We start from the raw sequence: 16,892 nt of genomic DNA on the forward strand, positions 1-16,892 counted from the left end.
CTCGCATAAGGCACAATGGAGATGGTGTGCAAACCAAGGACACTCCCTTTAAGGTCATAAAGGATTGGAGCGGTTCAGAAGTTTATTATTTCCCAGGGAAATTTTTAGTTTTTAATAAGAAAGAATCCATTTTTTCTTTGAGATTCGTCAATGCTGCTGTCATAGTGGCAAGATAAAAAGGGGGTCGGTTCTTGGAACAGTATCACTGCATGCCAGCACTTATTATAACAAATCCCCAATGCATGCAATGAATCACTAACCATGATGCAGCGTGCCTTACATATAGTACATTTTGTGACTCCACTTACACAATTCGGTAAAACAGTATTCTTTAACCTGCGGCTCTTTGGGACTCGGAGCAACTATCACCCTCTACAGTCATTCCCAGTTGGATCTGCAGGCTGACACGGCCCAAGCATCAGTTGTGGCAAATGCCATTTGCTCACTGCACTTGCTGATGTGCTACATGTCTGTCAATTCAAAGCCGTCAAGTGCATATATTTAAATACCGCATTTCCAGTCACATAGATGAAAGTGGGAAATTCAACTCCAAATTTATCTGGCAGTGCTTTTTGGGGCAAAAAAATTTTTTTTAATTCAAAAACTCAAATTTTTCGAGATTAATTAAAGCCTGATGCTGCAAAAAGCCCAAATCTCAAAATCTTCCATCTCAGACCTGCCAAGGTTGTGTATAAGTAAATGGCAGAGGTCCCTCTCCTAATTGGAAGTTATCACGGTCTGCACTGGGTTTAGCCCGAAAAAACGATAATTTCGGCCAACAAACCCCCCGAACCGATTAATTTGAGCTTTTTAAATAATAAATAAGGTCAAATCGGGTATGGGAGTTTGAGCTAAAATCAGATTTTAGTGAGATAAAAGTAAGTTAAGATTTTAGTAAATAACCCCCTTCATGTGCATAGGAAGATATGATGCCACAAATTGGGGCATCTCAGCTAGCAGAGGTTCCGGGTAAGTTAAAGGAATTGTTCAGTGTAAAAATAAAAACTGGGTAAATAAATAGGCTGTGCAAAATAAAAAATGTTTCTAATAGCATATAATATGCTTTTCTGCTCTCTTGGTTTACCCGGTTACCAGGCAGTAACCAATCAGAGACTTGAGGGGGGGGCCACATGGGTCATATCTGTTGCTTTTGAATCTGAGCTGAATGCTGAGGATCAATTACAAACTCACTGAATAGAAATGTACCATGTGGCCCCCCTTCAAGTCGCTGACTAACTCAGAGTTAGAGAGCTGAAAAGCAGGAAGTTGGATTCTGGCTGTTTTATTAGACATCTGTTCACTCCAGCCTTTATACATTACATTTTTGGCTAACTAACTATATTAGAAACATTTTTTATTTTGCACAGCCTTTCTCTTTACCCAGTTTTTATTATCACACTGAACTATTCCTTTAAGTTTCGAAACATGACTTTGGTTATACCTAAGGAAATTCTGCAATCTCATGAAATAAGTAGAAAACATTATTTCTACTCCTGCGCCATATAGCAAAAATGTTGTTTACTGACAGGGACAGGAACAAGAAATATAGTGGAAAAAAGTAATATCCATATTTTTAGTGCATATAAACGAAATATAAATAACTAAACATTCAAACACGTCCTTACCACAGACTTTGTAGAACTTTCTTGTAAATCCCAGATCAGAAGATAATTGTCAGCCAAGGAGAGCAATTTCTTTCCGTCGCCCAATGGTTCCCAAGTAACACTACAAAATAGAATTAGAATTTAAACCACAATTCTAATAAGGAAAATATTTCTCGGGTGGGGGTTATTCAATAGAACAAAAATGAGTACACTCGCTGTTCATTTAAACCTAAGGAGATGATTCTGGTAGTTTGAGTAAATGAATTTTACCTTGAGTCGCCATTTTGTGATCTGCAAGCTTATTAGTCATCTGACAGCAAGGAACAAACAAACTGTGGCTTCTGATTGTAACGGGAAGATGTGTGAGACAAAGACACAGCTCTGTCCATTCATTGGCTGATGTAGCCTAGGTTGTACTTGTATCATTAGCTTGTATGTGAGTACAGTGCCTCATAAGAACTATAGGGTAGGACTTTATTACGTAAAGGAATACTGTCATAGTTAATAGTGCTGCTCCAGCCGAATTCTGCACTGAAATCCATTTCTCAAAACAGCAAACAGATTTTTTTTATATTCAATTTTGAAATCTGACATGGGGCTAGATATTTTGTCAGTTTCCCAGCTGCCCCAGTCATGTGACTTGTGCCTGCACTTTAGGATGCACTTTTCTGGCAGGCTGTTATTTCTCCTACTTAAAGGGATACTGTCATGGGAAAAAAATTTTTTTCAAAATGAATCAGTTAATAGTGCTGCTCCTGTAGAATTCTGCACTGAAATCCATTTCTCAAAAGAGCAAACAGATTTTTTTATATTCAATTTTGAAATATGACATGGGGCTAGACATTTTGCCAATTTCCCAGCTGCCCCAAGTCATGTGACTTGTGCTCTGATAAACTTCAAACACTCTTTACTGCTGTACTGCAAGTTGGAGTGATATCACCCCCCTCCCTTTCCCCCCCAGCAGCCTAACAACAGAACAATGGGAAGGTAACCAGATAGCAGCTCCCTAACACAAGATAACAGCTGCCTGGTAGATCTAAGAACAACACTCAATAGTAAAAACCCCATGTCTCACTGAGACACATTCAGTTACATTGAGAAGGAAAAATAGCAGCCTGCCAGAAAGTATTTCTCTTCTAAAGTGCAGACACAAGTCACATGAACAGGGGCAGCTGGGAAATTGACAAAATGTCTAGCCCCATGTCAGATTTCAAAATTGAATATAAAAAAATCTGTTTGCTCTTTTGAGAAATGGATTTCAGTGCAGAATTCTGCTGGAGCAGCACTATTAACTGATTCATTTTGAAAAAAAATTTTTTTCCCATGACAGTATCCCTTTAATGTAACTGAATCAGTCTCAGTGGGACTTGGCTTTTACTATTGAGTGCTCTTCTTAGATCTTCCAGGGAGCTGTTGTCTTGTGTTAGGGAGCTGCTATCTGGTTATCTTCCCATTCTTCTGTTGTTAGGCTGCTGGGGGAAAAGGGAGGGGTGATATCACTCCAACTTGCAGTACAGCAGTAAAGAGTGATTGAAGTTTATCAGAGCACAAATCACATGACTGGAGGCAGCTAGGAAATTGACAATATGTCTAGCCCCGTGTCAGATTTCAAAATTGAATATAACAAAATCTGTTTGCTCTTTTGAATAATGGATTTCAGTGCAGAATTCTGCTGGAGCAGGACTATTAACTGATCCGTTTTGAAAAAAACATGTTTTCCCATGACAGTATCCCTTTAAAATGGCATTATGTGATTTTCCCATTGCACATACTATAAGAAAAATTACTGTTAGAAATTTTTTTTCATGAACGGCCTTTACTTATATGAAGGATTTCCAGAGAAGTGGGAGGAAGCTGATAAAGCTCTTGTGAAAATGTCTTTAAAGGAATAAAATGTATGGCAATGAGTCTTCATACTCCCAAAAGAAGTGATGGGGCCAGGAATGAGCAAGTTAAGTAATGCTATTGTTACTGTACCTTGGTTAAAGTGTAATAAATATGGAAATGGGCAAAGTAGACATTGTGTTGGTGGTATTAAAGGATACAGAGACATATATCAATTATTTACAGAAATGTTATCTTTGGCGACACATTGAAGCTGGCCATACATTGAAATATTTGCTCATTTGCCAAATGAGGGGATATTTACGTGATATGCTCATAAGGCTAAAGGATAAAATTACAATGACTGGAATGTAAGCCACCAGGGCAAGGACGACATCAACAAGATGGTACAGTACTTGCCCTAATGGATTTCCAAATCTACCAGAGCAATATCTCCCCATTTTTGAGCCAGATATCGGTCGGAGGGCTCCATACTTGGGCAGATAAGCTGCCGACTTGGTCTGAATCATGTATGGCCCTGTTAAGGCCAAATGTATTAAAAAGAAAAAAGAACTCATATAATCACAACAACACAAGCACAAAATGTCCCGTTGTTGCAGAGAAAATTGCTGCTAAATGTTGAAAATCATTTACCATCTTGATTTAGCAGTGATTATGCAAAAAGGAATACAAAAGTTTGCTGAATAACCACCACTCAATAACGTCTGACAACAATTAACAAACATTCCTCTGCATATTTGAATTGGGAACTATAATTATAAAGAATCTATGAAAATTACATATTTTATTCTCTGTAAAAACATATGGTATGTGTAAGGGACCTGTTATTCAGAATGCTCAAGACCTGGGGTTTTCCAGATAATGGATATTTCCATAATTTCATACTTCATACCTTAAGTGAACTAGAAACTAATGTAAACATTAAATAAACCCAACAGGCTGGTTTTACTTCCAATATGGATTCATTATATCTTAGTTTGCATTGAGTACATGGTGCTATTTTATTATTACAGAGATAAAAGCAAATCATTTTTAAAAATTTGAATAAAATGGAGTCTATGGCAGATGGCCTTTCCATAATTTATAGCTTTCAGGATAATGGCTTTCCAGCAGATCCCATACTCTTATTAGCCTTCTAGAAGCATTTTAGAACAGGGTTGCCCAACCTAACGCTATCTAGATGTTATTGAATCACCAGCATCCCTCCACTGGATTAGAGAGCTTGGAGCTATAACAGGCATCAAGATTACATACATGGTCTAGCAAATGACGAATAAATCTCTAGTAACTAGAAAATATAACTCGTAAGAAAACGCTGATAATATTTCATTTTTAAATAGATTCAGTTTAGAAGATCTTGAATCCCCAAAATGAATGATCGCTGTCTGAATCTTAGGACCTGTTTATGGAAACCAATTACTATCCATCTTTTGTACATTATAAATATTGCACAAAAAACAAGTATTGCCCCAAATGCTGCCTGGCTTGGATTGCTGGATAGGGAGCAGCAATGTTTAAAATATGAATGAAAACAGCGGTCTTTATCCACAATGGAATTTTTATGAAACAAATTTATTTACCCTGAATATCAAGTTGCATCTGGTAGAGTGACAGCCCGCTTTTATTGCCTTTAGTCCCAGTAGCAAAGTACAGCTCTATTACATCTTGTGTTTTCCAGTAGAGAGGGATAACAGATTTAATGGCATCAAAAAAGCAGCTTCCAGCAAGGTCTTAGCATCATTTTTGCTTTAACTGTGTTTAGGAGACTGCTTATATCACTGGTTGTTAAATATTTCAGTTTAAGTATCAGGTGAAGGTCCAACCATTGACTAGGGTCTGCATGAAGGTCCAACCTTTGGTCAGGACCCCTAGCTTCTAAAAAAATGAGTGATAGACAGATAGTGGTGCACCAGTCATAGTTTTAAGAATATACATTTTCACCCCAAATCTCATTCTAACTGACGTTTGCAATATAAACGGTTCTGCAATAAATAACCTTCACGTTGGGCTTCCAAGTGCACCTAGGAGAACCAATAACTGCTCATCCCAATTCTCATCCTAAAAGACATTGAGGCTGAGCCTCCCCTCCCCCAAGGGGCCAGCCACATAGTTTGGGTTCCAAATGTTCCCATTCTGTATGTCTGTATGTAAAATACATTCCCAGTACTATATGTTTGATGAGTTGCCTATCTCCCCTTAATACCCTCTGTATCTCACCAACCTTTTGCAACGTAGGTAAGGTGTGATACCTCTCTATTCAGAAGACTTTTTTTAGGTTCCTGAAACTTGCAACAATTTCAGAATCATTTTTCTACTGTTCTGTAAAAAAAATCATATTTATCTCTCTTCCCCAAGATATTTTGGGTTAAGCTAGTATGGAATAGAGACCCACTTTCATGGTGAGGAACAGATAAACTCTTGCTTTCTGAGGTTTGTTCCATCAATATATTTGTGCTTAGATGTATGTTTACAAAGGCCGTTATCTGGATAGCTCAGTAGACAGTAGAGTTTAGTTCGGTGCAGAGATGTATATGATGGACACATTGATGATTATACAGTTTAGCTGGAAACTGAAAACTAAGTTAAATATATGTATGTTTGTGTGTGGCCTGATTTATTTATGATGTGGGTCTACAAATTGCCCTAGATTTGTCTGTTCATCTTGCCCTCAATCACCGCAAGTCTCTGAACCTCACTCATCTATACACCCCATTACTGGGGTTCTTCCAGACCAACTCGTCCCGTCGTGTGCCAAGTCATTGCAGGAGTCCTAACTTTAAGCATTTCCTAAGCAACTGTCAATCAATAAGTGCAAGCTATAATCAAAACACAAGTAATTGAAAATATCTTCATAAATACTAACATTCAATGGATTATTTTGCATTATCCTAGCACGTGGGGGCAAAAAGATATCATCTTTAATACTGCCAGACCTGTTACAAGATCTACACTGCATATTTAGATTTTTTCTGAGAGATGAAAGCAATTCCCCTGTCCCAGTTGACTATTATCTACATATCATAGATAATATGTAAATTAACAAATGTGTTTATATACATAAAAAATACCTTCTCTTCTGGCCATTTAAATGCCTGTTTTTTCCAGCAAGAGCTCGAATTGCATAAGGTAAACTAGCTGAATAGGAGGGGTTTTGTAGTACATTTAAAAGAAAACTAAATAGGCTTTTTAATGTTACAACTCACTGGTAGAGAAAATAAATTAGGTGGAAGTGAATAGACTTTCTCAGTAGTAAATTCCCTTTAAACGAAAGCCCAATAGAGCGAGGCAGATCTGTTTAGTTCACATACAAGCCTTAACGTCACACTGAATTCCTTTAAAGAATAAAGGCAGCATTGCACCTAGCTGACCAATAAAAAAGATTACTTAATGAGATGGGGCACCACAGCCTTTAATGGGAATGTCTCTTGGCTTGGACTAAATTATTGAAAGCAAAATTTTTTTAGCAAATGAGGGAATACAGGGTTATAAAAGATAGCTCATAGTAAAAGTTGATCCAGGGACTGGTCCGATTGCCATCTTGAAGTCAGGAAGGAATTTTTTCCCTCTGAGGCAAATTGGAGAGGCTTAAGATGGGTTTTTTTTTTCTTCCTCTGGATTTTGTGTGTCCTTTTTCAGCCTAATTTACAATGTTAGTAACTTTATGTCCATAAGAAAAAAATATTATAGAAAGTCAGGGTCTAACCATAAGTTACCATCCGCCACAGCAAAAGTGACATTTTCTCCAATTCCTGCCATTACTGGCCCTAAGGTCACTGCTTTATGACCCCTTGGGTTGTAAAGTTACAATATGGGAACCACTGGGTTAATGGGATTATATAGACCTGTGATCAGCAGCACTTTAATAAATATATATATATATATTGAACAGAATAATGACAACAGCTCCTTTACTTTACACTTGATCCCACCTTCTGGATTCTTTAGAGCATTTAATCAAATTATAGGTCATAATAAACCACTATATATATAAGAAATTCTCCTTATGTGTAAACCTAAGACACAGGCAGCAGCTAGGACAAAGATAGGTTCATTTATACAGAGCTCGTTATCTCCCAGGGTGATGTTGTAAGGGTAAAAATAAAATTATGACCCATTATCACTTTATAATGGAAAAAAATATGGATTTTAAGTTAAACATTTTCATGTTCCATTTATTTCACTCGTGTTGAACAGAGGTTTGCTGCTTTATGGACTCTGCAGACCCATCATTACATAGATGACTGCATACAATCACACTGTAAATGTTGTGATTACAAAACTGGGATTATCTGGCACAAAGGAATTATTGATTTAAAGGTTAAGGTGACCTTCAAATTAACTTTAAGTATGTTGGAGATTGGCCTGCTACTTGATGTAATTTGGTCTAGGTCTTTTATGCTTTATGGTTTTTGAATTATTCTTCTCCCTGTTGTGTTTCTAATATCATAATATTTTACAGTAGGGTTACAATAGTTGCACAGGCATGGGATTTGCTATCCAAAATGCTCGGGACTTGGAGATTTCAAGATAAGGGATGTTTCTGTAATTTAGATCCTCCATACCTTAAATCTGTACTGTTTTATTATTACAGAAAGGAAAGCATTTTTAAAATTCTGAATTATTTGATTACAATTTTATGGGAGAAAAAAAGGTTATGGGAGATGGATTTACCATAATTTGGAGCTTTCTGGATAACAGGGTTCTGTGAGTCTTGATTACTAAATCACTAAGCAGCGACTATAACCAATGGCATCTGAAAGCACATTTTATAAGGAAATATTGCATAGCATATTTGTGAGTCTCGTCTCCTATATATCTGTAAAGGCCCTCTCCTGTTCCAAACAAGAGCTTGGCTGTCACAATAAATGAGACCCTAGCAAGCAGGTAGCAGTTGAAATTCTGAAATGGAAAAATGCAGCTGAAAAAAAGTACAACAAAAAAATAAAAATACCATATGAAAAGCTACTTTCAAGGTCAACAACCCCTGCAATAGCTGTACTCTGGGTGTCTCGTATTCTTACTATTAAGAGCTGTCAAATCTATTTTGAATCTTTGGGACCATAGAATCTCCTGCCTCCTGTTTGGGTCTTTAGGCTTCTCAGTGGAATGTTTATGTTGTGATTGAATGCATCCATCTTGCTGGTTGTCCTCTTCCACTTTTCACTACAATTCTTTAGAGCACAGCTGTCTTTTCAATGGACAGGGCCTTCTCATAATATGTCCAATATAGCACAGTTCCCTTCTGGTAATGTCTGCTTTAAATAGAAAGTCAGGTTTCATTTGGTCAAGGATCCATTTGTTTTCCTTGCTGTCCACAGTAATCTCAGAAGTCTTCCCCAAATGCCATTGTTTAAAGGCGTCAATACCCTTCTTGCCCTGCTTCTTTAATGTTCAACTTCCACATCAATAAAGAGTCACAGAATAGAACATAACCTGGACACAGTGATCTTTGTTTTTACAGATAAATCATGAATTAAATATATTTCATGCCAGTGCCAGTGCGCCCTCTTATTGTTGCATTTATAGAATGATCTTACTTCTCATTTAAATTATTCTTATAAAAATCATAAAATGATTATATTTGCTTCAAATATAATATTGTATCAAATGACTTCATGGACATGTTCCATGCTTGAAAAAAAATACAACAAAACAGACATTTTTAATCATGTCTGTGATGTTTAAATAAAATCTATTGATATTAAGATGGTACCTCTATATAAGGAACAATGCAAGATTAGGGGGATTGGGTAGTGCTTCTATGAAAGGAGCAAGTTCTGCTGTACTAAACCACTTTCACTTTCTCTCCAAGCATTTAATCAAAATGTATAGGCCAATTCTGTTAAAAAGCAGGCATAACTTTCTGATCAGACTCTTAGGGGGTTATTTATCAAAGGTCAAATTTTGAATTTATGTGAATATATTATTTTTTTTACTCTAATAAATTAGAATGTACTCACAACTCGACTGGGAGGTTCGTTTGAATAATCCCGACCCGAAAATTCGAATCAAATTTGGAAGGCAATTAAAATCTTTAAATGGATTAACGGACATCTGCAATTGACTATGTAAATGAACACAGCAGGTGAATATTTGAATTAGAACTGTTTCCATTGTCGAGGTGTGATAAATCTCACATTCAAATTGGTGCTTTTAAATTCAAATTTGTTGCTACTTTGTTTCGACACAAAAACAATTTGAAAATCCGAATTTACCATTCGAACCTTAATAAATCTGCCCCGTAGTCTATAATAAGAGGCTATTAAGATACCATAGTTCTTTGTGTCTTTCACTTTCTCCTATGTATGGTTTTTAGCTTGACTGTGGAGACCTCTACCCACCTCTGCGTTTTGAAAGTCAGTAAACCACTTCATCCAATCTGGCTGGTCACATGAAAAGCAAATCTTTGAATGAGAATGTCTTGGTGTGAATCAGTGATCCCTGTAAGTTGAGTGATCATGCGTGTGCACAGAAATGACGGCACCAGTTTAAATGTCAAATTGCCAGCACAAAGGAAATATAATATATTTATGCCTTTTGATAGGACAGCTAGTACAGCAATGTGTACATTTAAGATGAATGATATAGGCTGCAGAGGGATGTCTAGAAGAAAAAGGGTTAATATTCCCTCTCAGTCAGGTAATTAGGTGGCAGCTGTGAGCGGAGCTGACTGTAGAGGTAAAAGGGTTGTGCTCCAATTCCTGGAGGTTCTGGCTCTTCCCATTATCGGTGTGCAGAAGCCTGAGAGAAAACCAAGGGGCCTGTGGAGCCTTACATTAAGAGGGAGAGACAGCTCTGCCCTGGTTATGAGAAGGAGAGACAGCTCTGGCTTGGATATAAAAAGAGGCACGGGCCTTTCTTGAGTGTGAGCGGGAGAGACAATGCTCTACCCGGAGGCAACATGGAGCTCAGTAAAGCTCTGGGTGATTCAGGACAAGAGGTCCTAAGAGAGTTTATGGAAAACATTAAACTGAATGCAGACCCTTATGAAGAGTGAAAGAACTGTAAGTGCAAATTACACTAAAGTCTGTTAGACTCTTGTTTGCTACAAAACTAGTTGGGGGGGGGTGTTCCTGGCTAATGAAGACTGTAAGTACTGGGCCTACTGTGTGGTCAGATATGTAAACTTGTATAAAAAGAACGTTTGTTTTTGTTTGCCTGCATGTCAATAAAATAAAGGTACAGTCCAGTGTGGACTTTGTCTGGTGTTCCTGTCTGTCTAGGAAAAAATCTAGAAACCCATTATCCAGAATGCTCCAAAATGCCACATTTCCATTTCCGGCACTGTCCTACTTAAATATTATTTTTTTTTACCCATTTGCTATTTTCTCTAAAATAAAAAGGCAGTAGCAAAATTGTCCTGCTGGGTGTTTTTTGGATTGTTTAAAGGTTTTTAAGAATAGAAAGATCCATTGTCTGGAAAACCCTAGGTCCCTGGCATTCTGTATAATAGATGCCATAGCTGTAATAAAGATGAAAAATGAGAGGAATGCATTTTATTTAATGGACCCGTTAGGGCAAGGTGGAAAAAGGGCAGCGTTAAAAACTATAGCTGTCGTGGGCAAACATTGCTGCAAAGCCGACCGTGATAATGATGCACCAGGGAGATGCTCTATATGTGGATGTCGTAATATCAAGGCAATTAATAAAATGCATGTAATTTAGGGGGGTAATGTCAATAAAGTAAGGGGGAATGTGCAGCTTATGTTTAACAGAACAGGCTTGCTTAGTGGAACATTCCCAATTTTTCTCTCTGCTTGTTTCTTGTCAGCTTTCCAGTTGCCTATCACAGATTTTAGCCAACCTGGGCACATTTCTCCTTTAATGCACTGCAGCAGTAAGGCACTCTTGTGGAAAGACAAGAGCACCCTGGATGGCTAATTCTCTCTGACTGATTTCTAATTTGCAAAAGATGATGTGACCTTTAAAACCTGCCAGGCTGTTCTCAGTGCTGCTGTTTTCTCCTGAAAATGCTGCTGCTGCTGTTCCCCGGATCTCCGCTGAGTGCTTTCTTTCTCTAATTTATCTTCCTGCAAAGGATTTTAGTGCCTGCTGTCTCTCTGTGTCTTGCTGCGCTTAGCCCATGCGTACGAGCACGGCGCCACTTCATCTTTCTTCTGTCCTTATCCTCAGCTGCACCAAGCTTCACAGCCAGGAAAACAGCCCTGATGTACTGGCTCATTTTGCTCGGGTACTACAGGCACATTATAGATGTGATATGTCACAGACCTAAATAGGTCACCACAAATGATGGCTGCAGAACTAGCCTTGCGATGCCTTGAAGGAGTGGCTGTGCACATAAAACTGTGACCATTTATTCCCTATCTCACATCATGTACATTAGCCCTCTTCTCTGTTTCGAACAAAATACCATACCGGCCCTACGTACATCCTTTATATAGCTCACATATAACGCATCAATCTCTGCCCCCCTGGAACTTACAATCTAATATTCTTCCCACTAGCGTCAGCTTCATAAGGAGTCAATTAACTTGGCTAATTGGTTTTTGACTATGGGAGGAAATCATAGTGTCAGGTGGCTAATATCACACCAAAAGGCATCGGGACGGTGGCTGAAGAGCCTAAAGTGGCTGCAAATGCAACAGACACTGGATATTCTGATTTAAATACTTAGATTATATGACAGAGTGTGATATAGCTTGTAGCTTTCTAAGATAGATCTGTAATGGCAGTTGGGATAGACAGTTAGCTACCATGTGCAAGTAAGCGAGAAAAGCCTCCAGGTCACTATTGAGAGAGAACGAAATTCTGTGTATGCAGATTCCATTTCTGTGCTGTGGACTAAATCTCTATGCTCTTCCTATGGTAACTCCCTTTTACTCCCATATTCGTACATTCTCATGTCATATGTTCCCAAGCCTATAAAAATATGTGATTCCACTGTTCTGGGTTCTGACTCTTTGTGAATTCAGAATCCATGGAGTTCAAATGATGTCCGATAACTGAAATTCTACACATTTCATAAGGCATTAACTCTCAAATACCCTTTATTACTAGGACTTGTTTATCAACAACTGCCATAACCCATATTAGCCAGACAATTACATTCATTATTCTACCTGCAAAAGACTAATCAAACCAAATTCCTGATTGATTGCTATGGGTTACTGCACCAGTGAAACATTGCCGGTACATAACTGGTAACTGTCCATCTTAATCTACGCCATGCCACATCACTGGCTATAACAGAAAATCTCTGCTTGTGACTGGGTCTTTAAGGGTGGTGGCAAATGAAGAGATTAGTCGCTCAGCGACAAATCTTCACTTCTGCAGGCGACTAATCTCCCCGAAATGCCTTCCCGTCGGCATGTGATGGAATGAATGGACAGATTATTGGTAGGGGCTAGGAAAGACCCGGCGGTCTTGGTACACATAGGTACCAATGACAAAGTTAGAGGAGGTGGAGAAGTCCTCAAGAACAATTTAAAAAAAGTAGGTGTAAAGTTGAGGGTGAGGTAATTTTCTCAGAGATATTACCTGTGCCACCAGCAACGCTTAGAAGACAGTGGGAGCTTAGGAAGATTAATGCGTGGCTGAGAGATTGGTGTAGGACTGCACCTTAATGATGATTATGCAACTGTTTTGGGAAAGTAGATGGCTAGAGGGTTGGAGGAGATTTTAAATGGCATGGGGGAGGGGCAGTTAAGGATTCAGTGGAAGACATGTTAGAAGAGATAGTGGGCAAAGGAAGGGAAAATAGGGGAGGAGATTTGGTTGGGGGTACTGTTAAGGATAGGGAGGACCACATGTCATTTGTTCAATATGGTACCAGTATTAAATGTATGTTTGCAAATGCAAATAGTCTACCTGGTTAAATGAGAGAGCTGGAGGTGCTGGTGCTGGAGGGAAAAATATGATGTGATTGGTGTGGCCAAAACATGGCTGAATGAGTCGCATGACTGGGCAGTTAATTTCAGTGGCTATATTTTGTTTCGGAAGGACAGAGGCAATAGAAAAGGAGGAGGGGTATGTCTGTTTGTTAGGCAGGATATAAGGAAGCTTATATAAAGGAGGAGGTTATGTTAGAAAATGAGGGGGCAGAAGTCTTATGGGTGGAGTTCTTCACCAATTGTGAAGAGTCCAGCAAATTAATTGTAGGCGTATGATATAGACCCTCTAATGTAAGTGAGGAGGAGGAGGCTAAGCTCCTGATGCAAATAGAAAAGGCTGCTAGTTTGGGGAAAGTGATGATAATGGGGGATTTCAATTACCCAGATATTGACTGGAGCAACAGTACTGCCAGATCAGTTAATGGGAACAAGTTTATAAATTTAGATGTGATTTATTTGGATTTTGCCAAATCAGTTGATACCATGCCCCACAAACTACTGCTTTCTAAACTAAGGTCTGTTGGGCTTAATGAAGTCGTTTGCACATGGATAGGAAACTGGCTACAGGATCGGGTACAGAGGGTGGTTGTTAATGGTACATTCTCTACTTGGAGTAAGGTTCTTAGTGGGGTCCCTCAGGGCTCGGTATTGGGTCCACTTTTATTTAATTTGTTCATTAATTACTTAGGGGAGGGTGTTGTAAGTAATGTATCAGTGTTTGCAGATGACACAAACTATCCAGCCCAATTAATTCCATCCAGGATGTGGCATCCTTGCAACAGGATCTTGACAAACTGGCAATCTGGGCAGCTAAGTGGCAAATGAGATTCAATGTTGATAAATGTAAAGTCATGCACCTGGGATGTAAGAATATCCACTCATACCCTTAATGGGACTGCACTAGGCAAATCCATAATGAGAAAGGGCCTTGGATTCCTTGTAGATGATAAACTTGGCTGTAGCAAGAAATGCTATTCAGCAGCATCAAGTGCAAATAAGGTCTTGAGCTGTATTAAAGGAGAAGGAGAGTCGGTAACCACTTGGGGTGCCAAATTTTAGGCATCCCCAAGTGAATGTATTTACTTACCTGAAACCCCGGGCCGGTGCTCCTATCAGCAGAAAACTGCATAGGCCCGTGGTTCTACTAGTGAGCACCACGGAGCGATTTTCTTACGGCTTCTTCTGACTTCTCGCAGCTGCGCATGCGCATTAGAGTGAAAAGCCAAACTTTAACTTAAATTTTCATTCTGCGCATGTGTCTGTCCCGGGAAATTTGGAGAGGATTACTCCATGGTGGAATAACCCCGGGCCGGTGCAGTTTTCTGCTGATAGCAGCAACGGCCCGGTAAGTAAATACATTCACTTAGTTAACGACTTTCCTTCTTCTTTAAAAGGGCCATTGATTCATGGTAGGAAGGGCTCAACATAAGGGGCAACCACAGAAATTGGCAATTAGGATGTACTATAAGCATGACTTAATAAAAGGTATAATAAGTATTATTTGATATATATTAGGCTGCCTAACACTATAGAGAATCTCCACGCAAAAATAAGGAAAGAAACTCTAACTTCATGCAAATTTCCAATATACAAGTATGGGACCTAATTTGGATCTCTATACATTAAGTCTACTTAAGTTTAATTTAAACTTTAAATAAACCTAATAGAATTGTTTGCCTCTAATAAGAATTAATTATATCTTAGTTGGGATCAAGTACAAGGTACTGCTTTATTATTACAGAAAAAAAGAAAATCAAATTTAACAATCTGAATTATTTTATTAAATGCAGTCTATGGGAGACTGTCTTCCTGTAATTCGGAGCTTTCTGGATAACAGATCCCATACCTGTATGCAAAGTACACATTTTCTGTGATTTTAAAGTTATTTGTACATGCTATGGAAAGCAGTATATGCCCGGCTGTTTACATTCTCTGCACTGTTGGTTCTGACCTTTGAGACAATGTAGCAGAAGCTAGTTTGATTAGCAGACCTGGAGAAAAACATACTTCTGTTACAGACTACAGGTATGGGACCTGTTATCCAGAATTCTTGAGACATTGGGTTTTCCAGATAACGGATCCTTCTGTAATCTTCATACTTTAAATCTTAATACCTTAATTATATCTTAGCTTGGATCAAGCACAAGGTACTGTTTTATTATTACAGAGAAAAAGAAAATCATTTTGAAAATTTGGATTATTCGGATATAATGGAGTCTATGGGATTATTAGCTTCTTGCAAAGCATTCGTACTATCAGTAGGCATAAGGGCTGAGGGTGAAAGCTCCTCAATAACAGGCCTAAAATGGGCAGAACACTAAGAAAATATTTAGCCTGTTTGTTCTTTATATTTCCATTCATTTGAAAAACAATAATCAACCTTCTTCCAGTTCTGCGCTTCCATGGATGTAAATTTGCACTGCATATCGGAAACTGTTTCCAAAGTCACCCAACAAACACATATCAGTAGGTGTCTTGACAACAGAATTTAGTAGCGTGAGGCTTTACACTTCATTTGTAAGGAACAGCTTGCATTTTGGGCTATAGACATTTTTTTAAAAAAATGGCAGATCACATGCAAATTAGATGAACACAGTCAGACAAATACTTTTTTTTAACACTTTAAGATCTGAAACAAAGTTCCACATCGTGTCATGAATTACACACAACTGGTGCACAAAGGACTTTTAAGAAACTGTTATGAACAGTAATAGATGAGAAACTGAAGTGCCCATTTCCGTGCCAGACAGTTCAGCAGAAGAACTAAACAAGGAAACCTGCGGCACCATGGGTTAACAAATACAAGCTTTCTTATCTTTTTGTATTTCTGTTGTCTACGGAAGTATTTAACAGCTGTTAAAGCCCAGACTGTTTCCAACTCTCTGCCTAAATGCTATACCCAGATGCATCAATTATCACCTTTTATTTTACAGCCTCTCTTCTCCACCAGTAATTTGCCTAGCTGTTTCCTGATGGGTTTCTGCATTTCTTCCTTGATGTGTTTAACCATATTCTTGGTCTGGAAAAGCATATATACTACATAAGAAATAAATGCTTATACTAAGTGTGATGCAGCAAATCTATTTACATGTCATACTGGAATAAGGGTCCAATGCTGCCAGAGTGCACCAGACTTTAGAAGACTGAGGTCATCGACAGGACATCTTTATTAATACATAGATCAGTGGTTTCCAAACTGTGGGGTTGGCACCCCTGATAGTGTTGCATTTACAACTGGCACTGCACTTGGCATGATGCATTCTGATTGCTTAGGCCAGTGATCCCCGACCAGTAGCTCATGAGCAACATTTTGCTCACCGATCTCTTGGATGTTGCTTTTAGTGGCGTCAAAGCAGGTGCTTTTTGGGGGCTACCAAATAGCCAATCGCAGTGCTTATTTGACATCCCCAGTAATTTTTTTATGCTTGTGTTGACCCCCAATTATTTTTCTACATTTGAATGTGGCACACGGGTAAAAACATTTGGGGACCCCTGCCCTAGGCCAAGCTTTCCCTCTCCCCTTTCTCTATAGAAAATATGGTTTTGCCCTCTGGTGGATGGCCTTGGGCAGTATCAGTGGGGTTTAGCCTGA

At 38.6% G+C, this 16,892-nt stretch overlaps 1 protein-coding gene across 3 annotated transcripts in view; it reads right to left on the minus strand.

The window, feature by feature from the left end:
- Positions 1-16,892, minus strand: part of eipr1.L (EARP complex and GARP complex interacting protein 1 L homeolog) — a 118,319-nt gene that overhangs the window by 41,288 nt on the left and 60,139 nt on the right. For all 3 annotated transcript variants that reach the window (NM_001096651.1, XM_041562336.1, XM_041562337.1), the window contains 1 exon segment: positions 1,626-1,725. In NM_001096651.1, the coding sequence (NP_001090120.1) occupies positions 1,626-1,725 (100 nt within the window).

The sequence above is a fragment of the Xenopus laevis genome, chromosome 5L, assembly GCF_017654675.1.
Source record: "Xenopus laevis strain J_2021 chromosome 5L, Xenopus_laevis_v10.1, whole genome shotgun sequence".
Taxonomy (NCBI): domain Eukaryota; kingdom Metazoa; phylum Chordata; class Amphibia; order Anura; family Pipidae; genus Xenopus; species Xenopus laevis.